We start from the raw sequence: 22452 nt of genomic DNA, 5'->3' as shown, positions 1-22452 counted from the left end.
CACCATCAACTCCTTGATTTCAGCGACACCCACCAACCAAAACTCTATCTCGAGTACTCCCTTGATAGTATGCCGGGTTAAAACACTAACAGGGCCTTTAGTCCCGGTTGGTGTTTTCAATTAAGACTAAACATCCCACCAGATTGCCTCCATTACAACCGGGACTAAATAGGGCTCTTTAGTCCGGGTTGATATTACCAATCGGGACTAAAGAGCCCCCGTCGATGGCCGTCGGTAGTGGATTTTTGAATCTTTAGTCCCGGTTGGTGTTTTCAATCAGGACTAAACGCTCCACCAGATTCCCTCCATTACAACCGGGACTAAAGGGACTCTTTAGTCCGGGTTGATATTACCAACCAGGACTAAAGAGGCCCCTGTCGATGGCCGTCGGCAGTGGATTTTTGACTCGGGACTAAAGGCCCTTTAGTCCTGGGTCCGAAGACAATCGGGAAAAAAAGTTGGACGGAAGAAGGAAGAAGAAGGGTATAAATTTAAATTAGTGAATGTGGTCAAAGAAAAAAAATAAAAATAGGCTATGGAAAGGAAAATCAAAGAAAGGAGTGTTACCCGCGTGGGCTAATTTTGACCATTCGCTTATTCGTACGACAGAGAAGAAGGGTACAAATTTAAATTAGTGCATGTGGTCAAAGAAAAAAAATAAAAATAGGCTCCGCAATCACCAGGGACAGGGAAAATAAAATAAAAGCAAGGAGTGTTATCCGCGTGGGCTAATTTTGACCATTCGCTTATTCGTACGACACCATGCATGCTGCACAGCCTGGGCATAGCTTGGCAAGTGGGCAGCACACGCCTCCCTCCTCAGTCGGCAGATACGAGGGCTCCATGCCAATCCCACCAGTGCTGAGCCTCCGCGGAGCGAGCGGCCGAGTGCCCAATCTCCGCTTCGGCCGCCGGCTGCCGAGCTACTGGAGCCGAGACTAGCCGCTGCTCTGCTGGGTCTAGAGAGGCAGGGGAGGCCTTCCGCGTCCGCTCTCGTCGGTGCTTCGCGCCCTACAGCAAAAGGGTACTTTCTTCTAGTTATATCATAGTTCTCTGGGGGTTTTCTTTATCAAGCAAAGGAGAACATGTTTGCGCTCGAGGTTTCAACTGCCGACAGCCTGTGAAATGTATTGCTATAATCAATAGGAATTATCGAATCCATGCTAAATATTGCTTTACGTCATCACCATTTTAGTCATCATGTTTGTCGCGGCTTCTTTTTGGCTGTGCATTGCCATCCAATAAGTTGAATTGATGATGCTGAAAATTGCCCAAAACCACTTATTACAATGTTGCTTGTTGGATGCCGCACCATATGTATGGTGCATTGGTGTACCAGGTTTGTCGTTGCCAGTCAACTTTGACCCTGGAGATGGCATTGCCGCAGCCACGTGTGTGCGTGACCGGAGGCGGTGGGTTCATCGCCTCGTGGCTCATCAAGCTGCTTCTCTCCCGTGGCTACACCGTCCATGCCAGTCTCCGCGACCCATGTACATATCTATCTATTCTCTTCTCAATGAACCTGTGGGGCTCTCTTGCTGCTAATTTTCCAGTTCTGTAATTTGATGACGTTCAGTAGGTCACCAGAGGCTGTGCAAGAAAGATGCTCCATAGTCCATACATACTGCCATAAACTGAACTGTGGCGTTTCTCCTAATTTAATTATTTCAATGTGATTGTAGGTGATCCAAAGAACGCCCATCTGATGCAGCTGGACAAGGCTCGAGAGAATCTGCACCTGTTCAAGGCTGATGTGCTCGACTGCGAAACTCTAACACCGGCGATTGAAGGTTGTCGAGGGATCTTCCATCTTGCCACTCCAGTGCCTGAACATAAGATTGTTGATCCTGAGGCAAGCCTTTGCTCGTTAGACAATTCTTGTTGATGTTGTGCACTGTAGTGAAATACTGAGCGTGTACTGATTTTGAAATAGATCACTGTAGTGCAATGCACTGTTCTAAAGATACCTCTCGGCTGATGCATTTCCAAATTCCTATAATTTGATCTATTTGCTAATATATGCTGGAAATATAACATTCGGTCATTGTTCTTGCAAAACTAGCCTTTTCCACATTTAGATTTATTTGAGGGCTAGAAGTGCTCTTACATTTTATATGCATATGTGCAGCGTGAAGTACTGGATCCTGCTGTAAAAGGTACCTTGAATGTTCTAAAGATTTGCTCAACTCTGAAGGTTCACAAAGTTGTTGTGATGTCCTCCAATGCTGCTGTTACTTCAAACCCAAATTGGCCTCAAGATAGACCCAAAGATGAGAGTTGCTGGTCAGACAAAGAGTTCTGCGAGGAGAAAGAGGTCAGAAATTCTAGTTAGTACCGCAAGCTGAAACATCAATGAACAAACACCACAATGCATAGGCGAGCACATAACTTGATTTTATAGATAGTCCGTTCTATTTGCTGGTTTCCTTATTAGTAGTATATAACTTTTGAATGGTATATTGTGATACATGACATTTTCCTAGTGATGATTTTGTTGTGGGGAACCAAATTAAGACCTCTACTTATTTGTGCTGGCAGGATTGGTATTCTGTTGCCAAGCTTGTCGCTGAACAAGAAGCCTTGGAATATGCAGAGGAAAATGGACTAAATGTTGTTACACTTTGCCCACCTTATGTTTTTGGTCCACTACTGCAGTCTACAGTGAATACCAGCAGCAAACTCCTCATCTATATTATAAAAGGTTCCCTCATAGTGCCGGTGAATGACATTCCTTCTCCTTTATTAACAGTCGAATTGATTTTGCTGATTTTCTGTTTAATCACTAGTAAAATTGTGTTTGAATCCTCTACCTATTTTGTGTGAGCTGATTTATTTGGTCGAACCCATGGCTTTTAGACTATCATATCGGTTATTGCTAGATGCAATGGTTGATTTAAGTTGATGAGATTACACGGAATCTGTTGATCGTTCCATTTGCTGTCCCATGTTAGTCCATTTTCTTTTTAAAAGTAGCTGACATGGCCTTTTCTGATACTCCGCAGCTGTTAAATGAGAACCATCATGCAGAACTGGACTCTTTAGGATCTATTGCACGTTATTCCACACTTGACTCATTCATTGTAAACGTTGCGGGACAAAACCATGCATGGAAAATTCTATGCTAGAATTATTGCATCTCAGAAGCAACTAGTCCGCATTTTATTTGTGCAGTCATTGCGTTCAATGAAACTGTAATTAATAAAATTACAGTTCTCTCATCTTGTTCTCCTGTTACGCATTACAGCAAGTTATGTGCTACAAGATTGTACTAGTGTTCTCCTGGTTATGTGCTACAAGATTGTACTAGTCTTTAAATTTGTTGGATTACAGGAGGCCCTGATGTGATGACCAACAGACTCTGGGACATAGTAGATGTGCGTGATGTGGCTGATGCTTTGCTTATTTTGTACGAGAAGAGTGAGTCATCTGGGAGATATATTTGCTCGCCAAATCTCATTTGCACGAGGGATTTGGTGGACTTGTTGAAGAAGATGTTCCCAAAGTACCATTACATAGATGAGTAAGTTTTGCCTTTCTGCACTGTGAGAACTTGGAATCCATGCATGTCGTTTGTGTACATGCATGATCTGATGAACAACACTTTTGCTGTTGCAGAATCGTTGATGCCGACCATGGAGCAGCACCATTATCATGTCAGAAGCTGCGGGATCTGGACTGGGAACCAAGGAAGCTGGAGGAGACGCTCACAGATAGCGTCGAGTCATATGAAAAGGCAGGCCTACTCCAGGATGTAGCTGGAGATCCTTGCCGACTTCCATCTCTCATCCGTATGTGGCTGTAGCCTGTAGAAGGTACCATGAATCAACTGTGACCACCTTTGGAACATTACTGAGCTCAACTTGAAGTAACAAGGAGTCATTTTCCTCAAACAAAATACACTATATGGGGTCATGTTCCATTGTTCCAACTCTGCCCTTGTATATTTTGCTGTGGTTCCATTCCCAGATCGCGAACATAGAGTAGAAACCACTACCAATCCAATATTGCAGTAACAATAAAATATTTTTCTTCGTGTTTAATTTGTCCTGCGTGCAGATCTATCTAGCTGCACAATTTGTGAAGGAAGTGTCCTGTGCCCATGGAAACCACCTTTGTTAAGGTTGCTAAGGATTGTCACCAACATCTGAACATATATACTGATATTTTGGATGACAACCTGTAGGCCGCCCGGCTTCGGTGGAACCGAGAGCCGGCGCCGCCACAGGGCCGCCTCCCCTCCTTGCCGTCGCTCGAGCGGCCACCGGAAGCCCGCGCGACAGCAAGGAAGGTGACGGCGGGGCTCCACCTCCCTCCTCTCCTTTCCTCCCTCCTCACACTCTCCTTGGTGGTGGCCATGGCGGAGGCGGTGGTCGCCGGCTGGCCGCGGTCGGATCCGCACCCTAGGCCGCCGGATCTGCTTCCCCGAGGCCTTGGTGCGTCGAGATTGCGGCTACGGCGGCAGGCCCGGCTATAGCGGCCTTCTACATCGGCGGAGCTTTGCCTGATCGTTAGCGGCGCTATTGCTGCGGCTCGGGCAGCGTGGCTCGGCTACGACGGCATCGGCGGCCGGTGCGGGCGTGGCTCGGATGCGGCACTCGTGGTAGGCACGTGGTGGCTGCCTTCCAGCCAGCAGCAGATGTGCCCAACCGCGGCGGCGCGTGCGGCCGGCGCGCGGGAACTGGCTGCGCCGACGCCCGCAGTGGCCTCGCGGCCTACCTCGGCGGGTGGGCTCCAAGGTGCTGTGCAGCGGTGTGTCGGTGGCGCCGTGGTGGTGTGGCCGACAACGGTGTGCTCGGGCGCATTCCAGCATCGCCATGATGGTGTCATTGACTGTGACCGTGCGGAGGCTCATCAGCAGCGCCATGGTGGTGGGGCTGGTGGCGCCGACTATCTCTTTACACCGTGGTGACGATGCAGGTGAAAACCCATCCCTCCTTGGGACGGCATCGATGGCGCCATTAGCGTCATGTCCTTCCTGAAGGCGATGTCGGGCATCACTTGCGCAAGCCTTGGCTCCTGTCTGGCTTCCCTGTCAGACGAGGCGGGTGAAAACCCAACCCAGTTTGGGCTGGCATCGATGACATTTTTGATGCCTTGATCTTCTTGAAGGCAATGTCCAGCAAGGCAGCTTGCTTCGGTGATGGTGGCTCTCGAGGGGATACTTTCTTTCTTTTCCTTTCTTTCTCTTTCCTTATTAAAAAAATTCCCGTCTGTGGCGCTGGTGGTGTGGTGGCCCGTGTCGACGTCCCAATCCAACTGGGCAGAATTCATGGAGACTCATGTCGATGTCCCAATCCGACCAGGCGGAGTCTTCATTGAGGCTCGTGTCGATGTCCCAATTCAACCGGGCAGAGTTGAGAGAGATCCGGTTGATGTCCCAATCCAACTGGTAGATGTTGTGTGCTTGAGTTGAGTTTGAGTTGTGCATTGGCGTGGTACGGCGCGGGTTGATGCCGCAATCCAACCGGCCGGTGTTGTTTCTTTGTTGTTTGCTCAGTCTGAGTTTATTCTTCTTTTTTTAATATAAGCCGCAGCTGCCTTGTTCGTTTCGGAAGAAAAAAGATATTTTGGATGACCGGAGTGACGCTTTCATCGCTCCCTTTTCTTGCGAAGGCACTGTGTTTTTTCGAACGAACACGAAGGCACTGTGTTTTTTCGAACGAACACGAAGGCACTGTATTGTCTGGGGTCAACGAGAACTTGCACAGTCTATACCAATTTCTACCACTACTTGCTCTAGATGCATGTTGTTTATCCAATGTGTCGTTGGATCATCAATGCGTGCTACTGATGTGAATTCCCCTGTCATTTTTTATATCACTAGGACAACAACCTTTACATATGTGTAAAGCATAACTGTTGTATCTCGCTTGCAATCGTTTGTTTACTGGCATGCCTTGTTTATTTGCCACATTGCTTCGATTGTTTACCAGATTGTGGATGGACCCACATGTTAATTGATACTCCCTCTCGAAGTAGTTGTTGTTATTGATTTTTTTCTTGAATGTTTTGACTATTCATTTTATTCAAAAATTTATTGTAAATATACGAAAAGATAAGTCATTTTTAAAATACCTATAATAGTAAAGTAAGTCACAAACAAAATAAATGACACTTACATAATTTTTAGAATAAAACGAATGGTCAAACGTTACGATGATGACATCATCTGCTCGGATACAACCACATTAGTAACTTTTGATTTAAAGGTGAAATAATTCTTCATCATGATTGTATTTGATACATTTAATGAATTAATGCTGCATCATGATGTGTGTTCATTGTCATTTTTAAAAATATATACGTGGATGAAAAAGAGTGTTAAACACACATGGAAGGCATGGAGGATCAAACAAATTGATTGGGGGCAAGTCCAAGTATTCCCAACGTCCTCCACTAGACCACCACGTCACTTTTGACCCAAGAAAAGAAAGAGATCAAATCCAACACGTTTCGGAGTTGGATTCGGACGGTAGAATAACACCAACTTGTGATGGTCATCACGGTCGCATACGGACTCGGATTGGGCTGTTCAAGTATTTCATGGAATCCTTATGAAGTTTATTTTCATATGAATCCAGACTCATGTCCATGTCTGTTCCGAGGCGGCTGCAATGATCAAATTACTGCCGAGAGGTTTTTCTGTCCAAGGTGTTGCGTCGCCTTATTTTGACCCAGTGGGTCGTGTATCAAGTTGGATCCATTAGAGACGTGTCTTAGAATTGTGGGACGACCTCCACCACGTCCTGGTCGTCCTCTACCCTCTCATATACCACCATAGTCGCAACAAACAGATTAGGTTTTGTTTAGATGTAAGTTTAGCCATTACTACTTCCTTGTAGACGTGTGTGTCGACTAGACCATCCGTTCTACTCGATTCAAAACCCTAACTTTTTTATTCCAGATTGGTTTTTATCTCGATATTTATAATTGAGTTGCTTGTTCTACTTATTCTTATTTGTTCCTCGATTGCTTGCAGGAATTATCCTACTGGTTTGGTTAATCGTGATCCACAAGATCGTGAGTGATGACCATTGGAGGTGGTGTATCGATTACTAAGGCGCAGCATTCTTGGATGGTTGTAGTCAGACCGTGAACGTCATCTCCATCCCCAAATAGAGTTATCCCCCTTCTTTCATCGAAAGATCAGGAATCAACCCAATAAGTTCACATCACGTTATAATCAAAAGTCAACAAAAGTCAACAGTGACAAATATTTTGATACGTAGACAGTATAATCCATGGTATTTCTATTTTTTGACAACTTTGCAGTGGCGTCGCGTGTGAGCCCCATGTATTGAGGACTACGTAAGCTGTGTAGATGAACAACTATATCTATTATCTCATTTCCTCGGTAAAGTTTCTCCCGACCACAATTTTTATTTGGCTTGCATACGTTGTTCATTCTACTATGGCAAAAAAAAAATTGATGCCGAGGCTAAGTGGATGGCTCTTGTTAAGCTATTCGAGCATGGTCACATTACCACATTTCACTACTACAAAAATGCTCATATTAGATGTCTCATCTCTCACATATTATTCGGATCGTCTAAGACTATTTTATCTCTAACTACCCAGATTAAGAATTATATTAGATGAGCCACACAGTTTGGAACCTAAGAGACTTCCCCCTGTAGTTGTCAAAATCTCAATTCTATTAGGGCCTGTTTGTTTCATTAGAATCTGCTGGAATTGGAATTAATTTCCAAAATCACCCTGTTTGGCTGCCCCCGGAATTGGAAAGAGGGATTCTTGGTGATTCCATCCTTCCTTCCCCACATTCCGAGCAAAATATCAGGAAAACAATTCCCCGACTCTCCCGACTCGCCTCCCCCCAACTCGCCTCCCCCCCCCCCCCCCGACGCCTCCCGACTTCTCGCCCCTGTGCCGCCGCCCCCGACTCCGTGCGCCACCTCCCGCGCCGCCGCCTCCTCCTCCGGCGCCCCCTCCGCCAGCCCCTCCTCCGCCACCCCCGAATCTGCGCCGCCCCACCCGCGTGGCGGTCGTCGCCGCCGCGGCGCCAGAGCGGAAGCCACCGGGCGCGGCGGCATCCACCACCAACTACGTCGTGCCGCTCGACGCCACGCCGTCCGGGATCACGCGCCCGCTCATCGAGATCCTCCGCGACCTCAACAAGCGCGTTCCGGACACCATTGTGCGACCCGTCTCACGACGCGCCTCCGCCTCCAATCCCGTCGTCCCCTGGTAACGCCAACTACCTGCTCTATGCTGGGTTTTCGCTCGGGATCCGCTTCCAAGCTACTCATCTCTGCTGAGTGCTGAGTAGCCGTTGCGGATCTCAGTGTAGTCAGTTAATTAAGCTGTTAATGCATCCCTAAATTCAGGTGGATCATCTCATTTCATAATAATCTTACAAATCACCAAGCTTCTCCCTGTCCTGATAGATCTCAGTTTACTGTTGATAGATCTCAGTTTAGTTCATCTATGCGGTACCACACTCCTCGTAGTTTCATACTCAATTGCTAGACATAAGAGTTCACGGTTCTTGCATCAGTTGAACCAACTTATCTTAGCATTTCTATCAGAGCTGTTACTTTTGTCCTAGTTTAAGTTCCCATCTGCTTATCTGTTACTTAAGGCCAATTATTTCACTGTCTCAGATTCTTTTCTCTTTTGTTAGCTACTGGTTAAGGCGTTGCTGGGCGGCTTCAAGAAGGGTGCAAGGAACTGATATGCTGAGGCATTGATACATTGTAAGTTCAAAGATTAGCGAGTGGATCCTTAGTTGAAAAATCATAGTTCCTCGTGTGGACTCTTAATTATTGAAAGGATGATGTGTTGGTGACTTGTTTAGTCAGTTCTTGAATTGCTAACTATATGGTTGAAATGATTGGAAGCAGCTCGTGTTTTGTCTTGTTCTATTTAAAGAAATGTGTAGTACCTTTTCTTTTTAACAGCACTTAAAATTTAAAAATCCATAACCATAGAGTTCCCATAAGGGCACCAGATTCATTTTCTAACCATGAAACAATTTTCTAATATTTTTCTTAAACGGTAAATTTGGTTTCTTGATTTACTTCTACTCAGCCACTGATTAGTATATCTTGACATTTGACTTTGATTTGTTCTTCAAAAATCAGGAGATAATCCGAAAAATATTATATAGATCCATAAGAATTCTCAGATTATCAGATTTGAGCAGATCATATCCTGTCAATGCTAGGCATGCAGTAGTCTGTGATTATCAGATTCACCGCGACCTCCTGATTATCAACAAAGCAGTAGCAGGACCAAGATACATCAGAAACCTTTCTTCAGATTAGGAACACAACTACACATGGTTTATTGATTTTATCAAGTCATATCATAGGAAGCCGTCTTCTTACCAGCTGGTTGGGCAGGTCCATGACCTGGCAAATAATTTCAGTAGTTTGCAAATTCTTTCTAAATTGCACACGATAGTACATGAGTAAGCTGCTCATTCTGGAGTGAAATTGTCCACTGTGTGAAGACATCAATTCAACCTTGATCTCGTGCCCTTCTTTTAACTCTTCCCTTTGGTTGTAGAACAATGGGGATCAGTTTAACATACTATGTAGTTTTGCAATGAAACATCTTTGATCCACATCTTTTTTTTTCCAGCCTCCATTTTCTTTCCATATCGTGTTCGTCAGATCTCAAATAGATTGGTTTCCTGGCACCATAGAATTTTGCCCATTTCTGTGCGTCAAGTTGACAGGCCATGCACACCTTAATAGGATAGTACTTGTAGGTTGTCTGGTACAGCGAGGAGGGTATGTTTTTTCTGTTCTCCATGAAATTCTGAAGTTTTTTCTGTTCTCCATGAAATATGCTGTGGCCGTGAACATGCTTCCTGCTGGACTGCCATACAGGTCATCAATTTGCTGTCTGCCCAGCATAGGATGCTTTTTTGACATACCACTTTCACTTAGTTACTTCGATGCAGCCTAATTCAATGTTCGTCTGGAGTGAAATTGTCCACTGTGTGAATATTTTTTACTTAATTTTTAGTTACTGCAGCACATGGGCCTCATTTCTTTTCCAATGCTGGGTGCTAAGTTAGTTAATTATGAACCTTTTTGATGATAAATTAAAATATTCATTTTTGCATATGTGCTTTAGATGCCTGACAACAACATAGACTTGGTTAATACAAGCATGGAGCAAATGAGAGAGATGCGTAAGAAGAAGAGAAAACGAGTGGCTGCTTTGTTTGTTTCTGCTATCATGAGCATGATTGTGCAATGGTATCAGCGTAAGAGACCTAGACATATCGTTGATCCGGATGAAGTGGCTGAGAGAGATGTAGCTACACGCAAACAAATGCTAAGAAATCTGTACCAAGGATCAAATGTCTATTGCTATGATAGTTTGCGCCTAACTAAGAGATCATTTTATGACCTATGTGCCATCTTACGTGAGAGATGTGGTATGTGTGATAACAAGAATGTGTCGGTAGAAGAAAAGGTAGCAATCTTTTTGCTTGTAGTGGGTCATGGCACTAAGATGAGGATGATTTGTAGCTCATATGGATGGTCACTTGAGCCAATCTGCCGTCACTTCAATGAGGTGCTTAGAGGTATTCTATCATTATGCCATGAATTTATCAAGCTTCCTGATCCATCAGTTGTAGAACCTGAGGATTCCAAGTGGAAGTGGTTTGAAGATTGCCTTGGAGCATTAGATGGTACACACATTGACGTTTTTGTGCCTTTGGCTGACCAAGGGAGGTATAGGAATAGGAAGCAACAGATTACCACCAATGTTTTGGGGGTTTGTGATCGTCACATGAAATTTGTTTATGTCTTAGCGGGATGGGAAGGATCGGCTTCAGATTCACGTGTGCTACGTGATGCAATGTCTCGGGACGATGCATTTGTTATTCCAAGTGGAAAATACTATCTAGTAGATGCCGGATACACCAATGGACCGGGCTTTCTTGCTCCATATCGATCCACTCGCTACCACTTGAATGAGTGGGCTGCTCAAGGGCATAACCCATCCACTGCCAAAGAACTATTCAATTTGCGCCATTCAACTGCTAGAAATGTGATAGAGAGAACATTTGGACTATTAAAGATGAGGTGGGCTATACTAAGAAGCAACTCATATTTTGACTTACAAAATCAGGTATTCCATAGTAACCTAGCTTGAAATTCACCTCTGAATGACCTTAGCTAGCATGTAACTCATTTCTACTAAATTCTTGCAGATTAGGATCATTAATGCTTGCTGCATATTGCACAATTTTGTAATTGATAGACAGAGAGATATGGATGATTTACTTATACACCAAGTTGATCAAGTAATATCTTTTGAACCTCATGAAGTTCAAAGTGAAGTGGGTATGATTACCAATGTTCAATCAACAAATGAATGGAGCACTTTTAGGGATACCAAAGCTAACCAAATGTTTGCTGATTACCAAGCAAGACGTGGTCAATGTATGATAAATTCTATCATCAATGCATGCTTAAACTTATGATATTTGGTTTTGCTCCTAATATTTTACTAATAACCTTTTGTGAACATTTTTCCTGTAGGATATGGAGAAGGGCAAGAAGTCAGGCTCGGGCAGGGGTTACATTTCTTGGAATGATGACATGGACAAGGCTCTTCTTGACACATTTGTGGAGTACTATAACAAGGGTGACAGATGCCAGAATGGGTGGAAGTCTCATGTCTATACAGCTGCTATCAAGAATGTCCGAGAAAAGTGTAATGTGGATATCTCAAAAGACAATATCATGGCAAGGAACAAGACCTTTGACAAACACTACACTATCATCAATGGTATGCTGGAATCAAGTGGATTTGGTTGGGATTGGAACAAAAACAAAATATCTGTTGATAGTGATGCTGTATGGGAAGAATATGTGGCGGTAAGTTTCAAAAACCACTGATTTACTTAAATTTGTGTTAAGTTCAGAACTTGTTAGGTTATCACTTGTTAAGGTAGACCTAATATGTAGTAAAACAGGGTAGACTTTTTAAAATAGGACCTGTATGTTAACATAATGATTGCCCATAGCTAGCATAGTTAGTCAACACACTGAATGAGGCCTAATCACTTGTACATAATGATTCAGTGTGTTGCATTCAGTGTGTTGACTTTTCACAATGATATGCTTTCTGCCTTTTGTCCTTCCCAGTTTCATGAAGGAGCAGGTGCATTTTAACTGTACCAGCTGTTTCATGCTTGTATGTCTATATAACCCATTAGCAGAGAGAGCCATCATATATTAACATAATGATTGTAATCCGGTTGGTTAAATACTACAATCTCATCACGATCATTCTTCTGTTGAGATGCGGAAATATATAGTTGTTATTTTCAGGAAACTAAATGAGGAACACGTGGAAGCCTGCTCAACTGTGCTTAGAAACCTAGTGGCATTCCCTCTGAACAAATGATGGGTGGTTTCTGCAAAATGAAGATCTTAAATATTGTTATCCTTTAGAGTCTGGAGATTGGCTGCTCAATTTTTTGCTTTGATTATAGACCTGATTGCATTTGGATATTTGTTTGCATGATTGCCATGTGAAAAGTGGTTATTCATTATATTGCCCATAGCTAGCATAGTTAGTCAAAATGTCTAACAGTTAGCAAAATGTCAAAGGGTATTCCGTGCTATAGAATGCACATTCAATTTTATTCTGTTCTTTTTAAGCAACATATGTTTATATGTTCATTGTTATTCCGTGTGGCTTGAAGTTGGATGTGTCAGTGCAAATGGCACTCCTGAACCTTCTTTAGTCATAACAGTGGAGGGGATTATTTGGGTCTTTAACATAACCATTGGATTGTGGGGGGAGTGGAATGGTTCTAGGGATTTATCATTGTGTCTCCTCTGATTGGCTGTCAATTTGAAATAGTTCCCTTTTGCTTTCATCGTGTCTGCTCTAGTTATCTAAGAATGTAGTTGTCCTCCTACAATTTTAGTCAGAAGATATACTTGCTTTACAAAATATCATCATTATCTATGCAGTGTTATCTCTACAGTATAAAACAGAGTTTAGGTTGGATATACATGTGTTAACCATTTGTTTTTTTAGAAAAACAAAGAAGCTTCTGGGTATAGGCACAAGACTGTCTTGTACTGGGACTCAATCAGCTTGGTGTTTGGCAAAGATCATGCTACCGGTGAAGCGGCAAGGACTGCAGCTGAGAGCTCAAAAGACATGAGTAAGGAAGATCTTAGTAACAAAGAGCCCACATCATCGGCAACTTCAGGAAGTTTAAAGAGGCAACGGTCAGGTGACTCTTTTACCTCTATGATGGCTGAAAAAGTGGACAAGTTTGCTGAAGCACTCAAGGAGGAAGCACCTAAAGGTCCAACATCAAAAGAAATTCTCAACACACTGAATGAGGTACAAGGATTGGATGAAGACACTTTGTTGGACCTATTTGATATCCTGACCGGTGATGCACGCAAGTATGAGCTTTTGTTGGCACTTCCAGTGGGGATGAGGAAAAGGTGGCTCTTAAAGCAACTCAAAAAGTGATGCATGCTTAGATGCTGATTACTATCACTATGCTCATTAGTCATGTCATTTTGAGTGTGTATGATCATAATGTATGACTCTGTTTAGACTTTGCTGCTACTGGACCTTGTTTGCTGCTACTGGACCTCATGTTATCTTTCTCTGATCTTCGGGAATTCTTGTTTTGGTATACAGCAAAGTCATGGAGATGTAGCTACTGGACCTTGTTTGCTGCTACTGGACCTCATGAATATGGAATCCAATATCTGTGATGCGGTTGTCTGTGATGCGGTTGTCTGTGACAAACTGGGCTATCCCAACGGAATATGGAATTAATTCCATATTTAGCTATCCAAACGGAATATGGAATTAGATTCATGGAAAAGAATTCCATCAACACCCAAACAAAAAAATTGAATTGAATCAAATTCTGAGTAATTCATTTCCGGTAGAATCCAATATCTAGAATGTATTTCTTGGAATGAGTTTCAATTCCTACGAAACAAACGGGCCCTTATGTGATTTTACGATTCTCCTAAGTAAAATCTACTATTTTACAATTCTAGCAGTTATGATCCTATGATTTTGCGATCCTACTGTTGTAGTTCCGATCCGATTCAAAATAACCTTGTCCTATGGTTCCAAATAAGAACCATGGTCGTTGCATTATCTGGTTTCCAAATAAGAATCATGGGAGCCGGTTTTAAGTAATATCCTAAGTTCCAAACATAAACCATGAGGATATATTTCACAAAATTATTTTATTTTAAAATCATTTTAATAGATAATTTTAGCCAAAATTTTCTTTTATATGAAAATATGTGTTGTTGTTGTTTTGGACAAAAAACCATATAGACAATAATAATTGTTTAGTCAGGGTGGCCTCTAGGTCTAGAAAAAAGTTATGCCAATTATTGATCATATTCTTTTTACATTCGACCGTGATATATATACTGATTTTCTATCATGGCTAATTGTCTGCGATTACTATTGTATATTTTCATTTAGGAGACATGCCCTCGACAACAACAAGATATTTATAATGGCTTCTTAAAAATAATATATGTTATTCTGTTCAAAAATATACTAATAATTGCTCATGATATCATGTGGCCAGTTTGAGGTGCAATTGTCACATTAAGAGCGTATTTGGCATGGCTCTAAAGCTGAACTTCAGCAACTCTAGCCAATTTTCCAGCCAAACACCCCAACTCCAAAACTTCATGGAGCTGCCAACTCCATGGAGTTGTAGTGCAAATAGGGGGTGGAGTTTTGGAGCACCTTTTTTGCAGCTTCAAAACCACCCAATATGAATCTCCTCGTGAAGTGCCACTGATTAAAAAAACGGTTCACTTCTTTTTCTCCCGAGACCCCCCCCACCCCCCCGCGCCGTGACTCCCTCCCGTGCCTGTTCCTTGCCCAACCCCCGCCGCCGCCTAGGGTTTGGCCGCCGCCAGCCACCAACCACTCATGCCACCGGCTATCGTCGTCTACCCCCGTTGCCAGCCCTTCCTGCTGCCCCTCCCGTCAACACACCACCGGCCGACCCCTCCTGCTACCCCTCCTGACCACCGCCGGCCACCCGACCCCGCTGCCAGCACGAGGATGAGGCACCCGAAGCACCAACACGATGCAGGCGTGTGCCCGTTCTGCCTCCGGGATCGCCTGTCGCACCTCTCAGCCGCCACCGCCGGCGCGTCCACGTCGTCGTCGTCGGGCTCCTCCTCCCTGTGCTCATCGTGGGAGGAGACTGTCGCGCTGTCGTCAGCGCAGGTGCCGCGGCCCCGCCGTGGGAACCTGAGCCTGCTGCGGCGGCAGGAGGGGAGGAAGGCTGCGGCGCTGGCCGCGGGACGCCGCACGAAGCAGGAGCAGCATCGGGAGAAGGAGAGGACGGCTAGGAGGGGCAGCAACTTCTAGGCGCGGCTGCAGCAACAGCTCTACCACGGGGGCTGGCATAGGAAAGACGGGTGCTCGAAGGCCGCTAAGGAGCATGCCGCGGCGGCGGCAGCAAACAAGTGAGCGCCTTGGGTATGATGCAGGCGGCGGAGGCCAACTTGAGCGGCGAGGTTGTGTGTTGTTCGCCTGTTGCTGTGTTTACGCCATTGATTATCTTGCAATCCCTTCGGTTTCTTTTCTTTCTATCCTGTGAATCTGTGATCTGCTGGCCAAGTAGCAAAATGCGGCCTAATGGCTCGCCCATTTTGTAAACATCACCAAATGAAGGCTTTGCACTCGGCTCATTCGTGTTCTTCTGCAGCCATGATCAGGAAGCTAATCGTGTTGGTCAAGCTTATTGGCATGTAGTGACACGCATTATTCTAGTTGTCAAGCAGGCACAACTGATGCGTAAAGAACAGTTTGTCTTTTTGAACCAGGGGCAAGAATGGCAATCTACCCTCAAACTCCTAAACTCCTCTTTTCTTTTCTAGACACCCTCTCAAAAAGAACCAGGGGCAAGAATGGCAATCTACCCTCAAACTCCTCTTTTCTAGACACCCTCCCAGTCAAACACCTGCATCAGACAGTTCCAACTCCACCTAGAGCTGGCTCCACCTGGAGTTCTGGAGTGGAGCAGCTCCACCCAGAGTTAGAGTCATGCCAAATAGGATCTAAAACCTACAACAAGCACAAGAGATGGGAGAGGCTATGCATGAGGTGATGGCATCAATAGCCGCACGCATAGTTTCTTCTTCCTTTCTCTTGACCTTAACATACAATGAATTAGCTGTGAGACTAAAAATTAGATAATTTTTTTGTTAGAATTGGAGTTTTTAGATTTTCAACTTTACTGAACTTAGATCAATTAGAACTTCCGTGATATCCCTCCGACCCTCGCTACACAAAGGGGTAGAAAATATTAAAATTAGTAAGAATTTTGTTCTCGTCTTTTTTCCAACTGACTCAGAGAAAGTGAAATATCTTATCAGTAGTTCAGTACTTAAGCATCAAATTCGATGTCCATCTGACTCTACCTTCTCTAAATTCGCCTTGGAGCCTGATGTTTAGACGGTTGTTTATATTTTTCTTACACAAAAAAGGCGAGTTTCCGTCACAGGCTGCCTTCGTGGAGACGTTGGCAGCAATTCACGTGAGCTGCGAGATCTCAGCCGTACGATCTCCCATCGGACCGCTTCCAGCCGCACACCGCCCATCCCCAACCCCCCAACCAAACACCGAGAAGGTCGAGAGAGGGACACTGCTGTGCCTCCGTTCCATCCCCCACGAGATCTGCTCCTCGCGCTCCCCCTCTCCTCCCCGGCGCGCCCCGCCCCGTGCCGATCCACCCCTCGAGCGGCGGCCTCCGAAGTCCACCGGCGATGGTCGTGTGCAAATGCCGCAAGGTAACTCCCCCTCCCTCCCCGCCGATCCGGCGATCCCCGCCCCGAACCCCCGCGGTTTCTCGCGTCGTCTTGTATTGCTCCGCCGGCAGCATACGGGCGGATTTGGGATCAGGGATGCTGGGTGGGCGGGTTCGGCGGCGGCGTGGTCCGGATCCGACAAAGCGGCGCGAGAAGTGCGGATTTTGGGGGTTGTATGGGTTCACGGCGGGCGTTGGGGGTTTTCACGCTCATCCCTTGGAATGAATGTTGGGTTCCACGCTTGGGCATTTCGTCGAACACCTCCCATGTGTTCTTGTAGTTGTAGCCGATCGTGTTGGCTGTGTTCTGAGATTTATTTGGAGTGGGTTTGGTTGATCTGCTTGATTGCTTGTGGTGGAGTTTGGAGCTGATGATTTTGTGTGCCTGTTCTGCTGTTTCAGGCGACGAGGCTTTACTGCTTCGTCCACCAGGTCCCTGTCTGTGGCGAGTGCATATGCTTCCAGGAGCATGAGCTGTGCGTGGTGAGTGAGCTTCCCTGACTTCTTTTATGGTCCTGGTTGCATGTGCGCAAACAAATAGCATCTAGGCCCCAAAATGATTGAGCTAGTGTTATGTTATCATAGTATGACCAGTTCTTTTCTATGCTGTTTCCTGGTTGTAGTCATTCACAATAATTCCTGTCTCATTGCCCTTATTGTACATTGTTTTGGTTTCCATTGAGACTTTCAAGAAACAAGGGATAAGCTGTCAATTGTTTACAGTTTGATAAGAAATGGATGGATGTGGATTCCATGACAAGGAATTGGTTGAGCAAGGTTTTCATTTCACTAGTGCGTCTGCCAGAGCATCAGCTTTTCCTTTGGATGCATATGCATTGACCATCTTTTAATAATGACGCTTATGTCTCAGGTTTTTATTTCGAGTATCTAAAACCTACAAAGCTTTCATTTTTTGTATTGAGCTTGTCCTATACCTGCTGCTATTCATTGGTAGAATGCTGATTTTCCCATTTGGCGGTGTGATGAAGTAGACTATGGGTTATATATTTGAAGGCAAAACTAAGAATAGGATGTACAGCCTCTTGTGTAAGTAAGAAAATCAGCATTGTGCTTGCAATTACTTTGGGTCCAGGTTTCATTTATTGTGTAGTATTAGATTGCAGCATCATATGGGTGCATTGTGCATCATATTATCCTTTTGGCTCTATTTACTTTGCACGAGCAGAAAGTTTAGAATTTTACGTTACAGTGCTAGTTACATCTTATCTGCCCATTAACATCTCTGCAAGTTTTGTTAGATTAAAAGACAGTGTTGCATTAATTTAGGAACTAACATCTGTCCTTGTTGTGTAGGTGAAAAATTATGCTGAATGGGTTGTTAATTCTGATTATGACTGGCCACAACACTGCTCATCTTGCAATTCAGTTCTGGAAGCCGGAAGCGAAGAAACTACAAGATTGGGTTGCTTACGTATGTGTTTTTCTCAATAGAATGCTTAAATTCATTCATTCAAGATGCCTTATTTCTTTAATATAACTGGATATTCGTTTGCTGACTTCCTTATAGATGTGATGCACACAAAATGCTTGATATCACATATCCAAAATTTTCCAACCCAAACAGCACCTGCTGGATATGTCTGCCCCTCATGTTCTGAGCCTGTGAGTTGAACTCAATTTCCCTCTGCATGGAAGCGCATGTGCAAATCGGCTGCTGCAACTCTGAGGATCTCACATTTTTTTGATCTTTGGCTATCCTAACAGATATGGCCACCATCAAGCATTAAAGATACAGGTTCTCGTCTTCACGCAAAACTGAAAGAAGCAATAGTCCAGGTTAGATACTTCAAACCTATTTCATGTTTGCCTACTCAAAAGTTAAAACCACTGATTTTCTCCTTATTAAGTTTTCATAACATTTAAGCTGCATCTATTCGAGTGTTAAAATATCTGCTGATGAAAAAGTTCTTGGTGCAATATTCTGCATTGGCTAAATACTACTATTTCAGAGTAACCCGTTGATTCTGTATTTATCAGGGATTTATTTCAGACATATATTTAATCATTTTCTGACATATAAGCATTCCAACTGTTGATGCTGTCCAACTGTTTTTCTTCATTTGTTTCTTATGAACTATGAAATTTATGAAACTGCATTGTATCATGGAATTTAAAGTGCAGATCCCAAATTAACCTTCATGATTTTATAATTGATATTGACTAGTATTCATTTTATAATGCTTTAACGACTTTGAGATTTTTTGTATATACTTAAACAAGTTTGTTTCGATTGTTCAAGTACATTTAGACTTCAGTGTATGTTTACTGCAAGATTTTTTTTCTGTGAGACATTAGGTTATGATAAAACTTGTGCTTTTCTAATATGTTGCAGACTGGATTGGAGAAGAACGTATTTGGAAATCATTTTGTGACAATGCCTAAAGCTGATACTCGGACCCCTCCTGCTTTTGCATCAGATCCTCTTAAACGTTTATCCAGTTCTGGTGATAGAGAATCTAATGGTGCAAACATAATTAGCTCAGCTAAAGATGCATCTTTGCCATCAACATTGCATTCTGGAATGTACTCTTCTGCTAGTGTAGGATCTGGGGCACCTATCCATGTTGAACCAGAAATTGTTGAAATAGAGGGTCCTAGTCCAGTGATAACACAATTCCCAGAACAGGAGTCCAACTTCATCAGAAGTCCAAGCCCACATGGGGTAAGTCCTGAGATATCCCAATATTTTGTCTTCTTTTGAGCTTTACTTATTCACAGAACAGCAATCCTATCTCTTCATTTGTAGCCTGGTGCTATGACAAGAAAAGGTGCTACCAGTGTTGATAGACAAAATTCAGAGATTTCTTATTATGCTGATGATGAAGATGGAAATCGCAAAAAGTATACCAAAAGGGGTAAGATGCTATGGGCAGGATGATTTGTTCTATTCATTCATCTTTATTTGTGCCTATGATTCCGTGTATTATGCTATGATTTTGTAAACGGATGACTTGAACTAAACAATTAGTGGGAATGATGCTGTTCCACAAGTTAGTTACCATGCACTATCATATCACTAGTTACCTTGCAAACAAGTGTGATGATACTTTCAGTCCCTGTTTGGTACATTGAAGTTTTACCAGATTCTGCTGGCATTAAAATGTTTGTTGTCAAAATCCTGAGTACTGAAGATAGCTCTTATTTTATGGCTTGTATGTACACTTTTACATATGATATCTTCCTGCTTTGAGCATCTATTGACTTAACTGACTAGACCTTATATTTTTTTAAGCCCCTGTAGGGACAAGTATTCCATATCGTGCTCAAACTAATATGTTTCATGAAATTCTTGTGTAGCAAACACGATAATTTTATTTTTTATTGGCTATTTTACTGCATGTATGGCACTGTCCTGTTTTGAGCGTATATGGCCTTGCCTGAGCTTGATCTAGGCCTAATAAAATATGATTTATTCTTATAAAAAAGATTGTGATTTATATACCAGACCATTTTTCTTTGCCTTCTGGTCCTAAAAATATGCAATAATAATTGGCTTGGGAAAATTATTTGCGTCTGTTTGAAATTCTTGAATTAATCTCAGGACTGTTGGATGGTCAAACTTGTTGGGCCATAGCGGATTTAAAACTTACATATTCATGAGCACTGACAGCTGCAACACCTTTACTCTTGAGAAGCAACACCAGAAAACTCTAGCAACTAAGTGTGAACTTAAAATTTTTGCCTGCGAGATATTTATGATTGATTATATGAAGTACTGTTGTATGGTTGAAATATACTGAACTTAAGAATTTAGATTCAGTTCATGCTTTTGAGCAGTTGAGTTTCACTTTATTCTCAGTCTTGTAATAAGCAAATGTAAAACCAACTTATTTGAAAACCCTGCATGTGTATACTAAAGCTGGCTTTATGACAAGATTGATGCTAAAATAGCCGTTTAGTACTTTTTTTCCTAGTGAGCTTGAGGTCATAAGCTACCTCAAATCCAGCTTGCTACCATTTGATGCTTACATCCCTTGTACAGGTACATTTCGTCACAGATTTCTAAGGATGCTGCTGCCTTTCTGGTCTAGTGCACTGCCAACACTACCAGTCACGGCACCTTCAAAAAAGGAGAGTGATGCTCCAGAGGGTCGCACCAGGCAAAGATCATCAAGAATGGATCCCACGAAGATCTTACTTGCAATGGCTATCATGTAAGTCTTCTAGCATGCTTTGATTAGTTTCTCTGTTTTTTTTTTCCTGCTTATATACTCTCTCACCCTCCCTTGCCTCTCTAGAATGGGTGCTTATCGTGAATATCTGTAAAGTAGGATAAGAGCCTTTTTTTCCCTAGTGTGTGCTCTAAGGAACAGGACATTTTCCTGCTTTGCAGTAAACTAGGATAAGAATTGAATTACCTTGTAACATACTACATTTGGCAATGGTCTCGGGTGTAGAAGCCACTTAGGCTGCTGACTGGTACTTCGGATATCTCAGATCAGTAGTGATACTTTGTCATAGTTAGAAAACAACATCCACAGCTATGTGGCAATTTTGCAAAGATAGTCTGGCATATGTGCATATGTGACAGGTTGCTAAGGAATTGGCATGCCAGAGTTGTGAGACATGTAAATAGCTGCCATAAAAAAGAAAGGAGTCACTGAGTTTTCATTATCTTCAAGTGTTGCACTTCTACTGTAACATGTGTAGTCTTTAATAGATAGTACTTGATGTTTTGAGTATCAATAAAACCTGATATTTGTCTTCTTCATTAATTATGATAGCCTTGTACTATAACTCCAGTTGATATTTGCAATTAAACAAATAAACTTAAATAGCCTTTTACTTGATAACCTTATTAAGCTAATACGCTCTGTTACTTGATCACGGTACCCTTTGTTGTCTTTTATTAGCAACCATGTAAATTTATTATCCTGCATTCCTGCTCATATTTTTCTCATCTCTTGCATGGTTTAAAAAGAAAAGTGTTTCTTTATGGCCTGTATGGATTAGGGGCTTCCAATCCAAATTGTTCAGATTTTGTTGTCATCTGTTTCGAACTTTAACCGAAATCTAAAAATTTATAGATAACCCTCATGCGTGCACCCCTATTTTACAAATTTGGAGAAAGAATTCAGACTATTACACAGATCATTGATTAATATTGGTTGCATAGTCTTGCATTTCTCTTACCTTTCCATGTCTGGTTTTCAAGATGATAATATCTTACTCTTTGTTAAAGAGAATTTGCGCTAATGTACAAAATAATATGTTGTTGCAGGGCATGTATAGCGACGATGGGAATTCTCTATTACCGGCTGTCCCAACGCAGTCTTTCTGAAAACTTTGTTGAGGATGAGATTCAGTAGCACTATTGAATTTTCGACCTTGCAATCTTGTACTGCTATGCTGCTGATTTGAAAGGGTTTTACCCTCCCTGTATTTTTTTTCTTTCCCCTTTCTGTGGGCCTTTTTGGTGGTTTGAGGATGGATAGTTGTTAGTTACATATAAGAGTTATAGTTGACTGCTTCCATCTCCTGATTGATGCTCATGTTTATGTAACTATAATGCCATACAATATTGTATTACCTGCCTGAGGAGAAATCATAGAAAATATACCGTCTACCCTTTGTTATTTGATGGGAACGGGAAATATTTATTCATT

General features: G+C 42.9%; 3 protein-coding genes across 3 annotated transcripts; all 3 read left to right on the top strand.

Annotated features, from left to right (window-relative positions):
• The first annotated feature begins 775 nt into the window (after window positions 1-775).
• On the top strand, window positions 776-4040 carry LOC117836105 (cinnamoyl-CoA reductase 1). The gene is made up of 7 exons (XM_034715476.2): window positions 776-1024; window positions 1340-1490; window positions 1683-1852; window positions 2129-2314; window positions 2539-2701; window positions 3331-3520; window positions 3616-4040. Exons 2-7 carry the CDS (start codon window positions 1373-1375, stop codon window positions 3800-3802), a joined length of 1014 nt encoding a protein of 337 aa, XP_034571367.1. The 5' UTR covers window positions 776-1024; window positions 1340-1372; the 3' UTR covers window positions 3803-4040.
• Window positions 4041-11528: 7488 nt separating this feature from the next.
• On the top strand, window positions 11529-13593 carry LOC117837084 (uncharacterized). Its single transcript, XM_034716659.2, has 2 exons — window positions 11529-11864; window positions 13039-13593. The coding sequence occupies exons 1-2, from the start codon at window positions 11529-11531 to the stop codon at window positions 13486-13488; spliced, it is 786 nt and encodes a 261-aa protein (XP_034572550.1). The 3' UTR covers window positions 13489-13593.
• Window positions 13594-16643: 3050 nt separating this feature from the next.
• Window positions 16644-22450, top strand: LOC117840436 (uncharacterized). The gene is made up of 9 exons (XM_034720947.2): window positions 16644-16808; window positions 17228-17308; window positions 18140-18257; window positions 18354-18448; window positions 18551-18622; window positions 19179-19508; window positions 19593-19701; window positions 20829-21000; window positions 22068-22450. The coding sequence occupies exons 1-9, from the start codon at window positions 16785-16787 to the stop codon at window positions 22153-22155; spliced, it is 1089 nt and encodes a 362-aa protein (XP_034576838.1). The 5' UTR covers window positions 16644-16784; the 3' UTR covers window positions 22156-22450.
• Window positions 22451-22452: the final 2 nt, after the last annotated feature.

This window comes from Setaria viridis, chromosome 9, assembly GCF_005286985.2.
Source record: "Setaria viridis chromosome 9, Setaria_viridis_v4.0, whole genome shotgun sequence".
NCBI lineage: Eukaryota > Viridiplantae > Streptophyta > Magnoliopsida > Poales > Poaceae > Setaria > Setaria viridis.
The sequence above is the reverse complement of the archived record's forward strand: the minus strand, read 5'-3'. Positions and strand labels throughout refer to the sequence as shown.

Excerpts from the sequence above, each read along its gene's own strand:
- LOC117840436 (XM_034720947.2), top strand. The coding sequence starts at position 16,785 with ATGGTCGTGTGCAAATGCCGCAAG. Across the intron at positions 18,258-18,353 it reads TACAAGATTGGGTTGCTTAC|ATGTGATGCACACAAAATGC; the intron begins GTATGTGTTTTT and ends ACTTCCTTATAG. Across the intron at positions 19,509-19,592 it reads GAAGTCCAAGCCCACATGGG|CCTGGTGCTATGACAAGAAA; the intron begins GTAAGTCCTGAG and ends CTTCATTTGTAG.
- LOC117837084 (XM_034716659.2), top strand. The coding sequence starts at position 11,529 with ATGGAGAAGGGCAAGAAGTCAGGCTCGGGCAGGGGTTACATTTCTTGG. Across the intron at positions 11,865-13,038 it reads TATGGGAAGAATATGTGGCG|AAAAACAAAGAAGCTTCTGG; the intron begins GTAAGTTTCAAA and ends TTGTTTTTTTAG.
- LOC117836105 (XM_034715476.2), top strand. The coding sequence starts at position 1,373 with ATGGCATTGCCGCAGCCACGTGTGTGCGTGACCGGAGGCGGTGGGTTC. Across the intron at positions 1,491-1,682 it reads TGCCAGTCTCCGCGACCCAT|GTGATCCAAAGAACGCCCAT; the intron begins GTACATATCTAT and ends ATGTGATTGTAG. Across the intron at positions 1,853-2,128 it reads ATAAGATTGTTGATCCTGAG|CGTGAAGTACTGGATCCTGC; the intron begins GCAAGCCTTTGC and ends GCATATGTGCAG.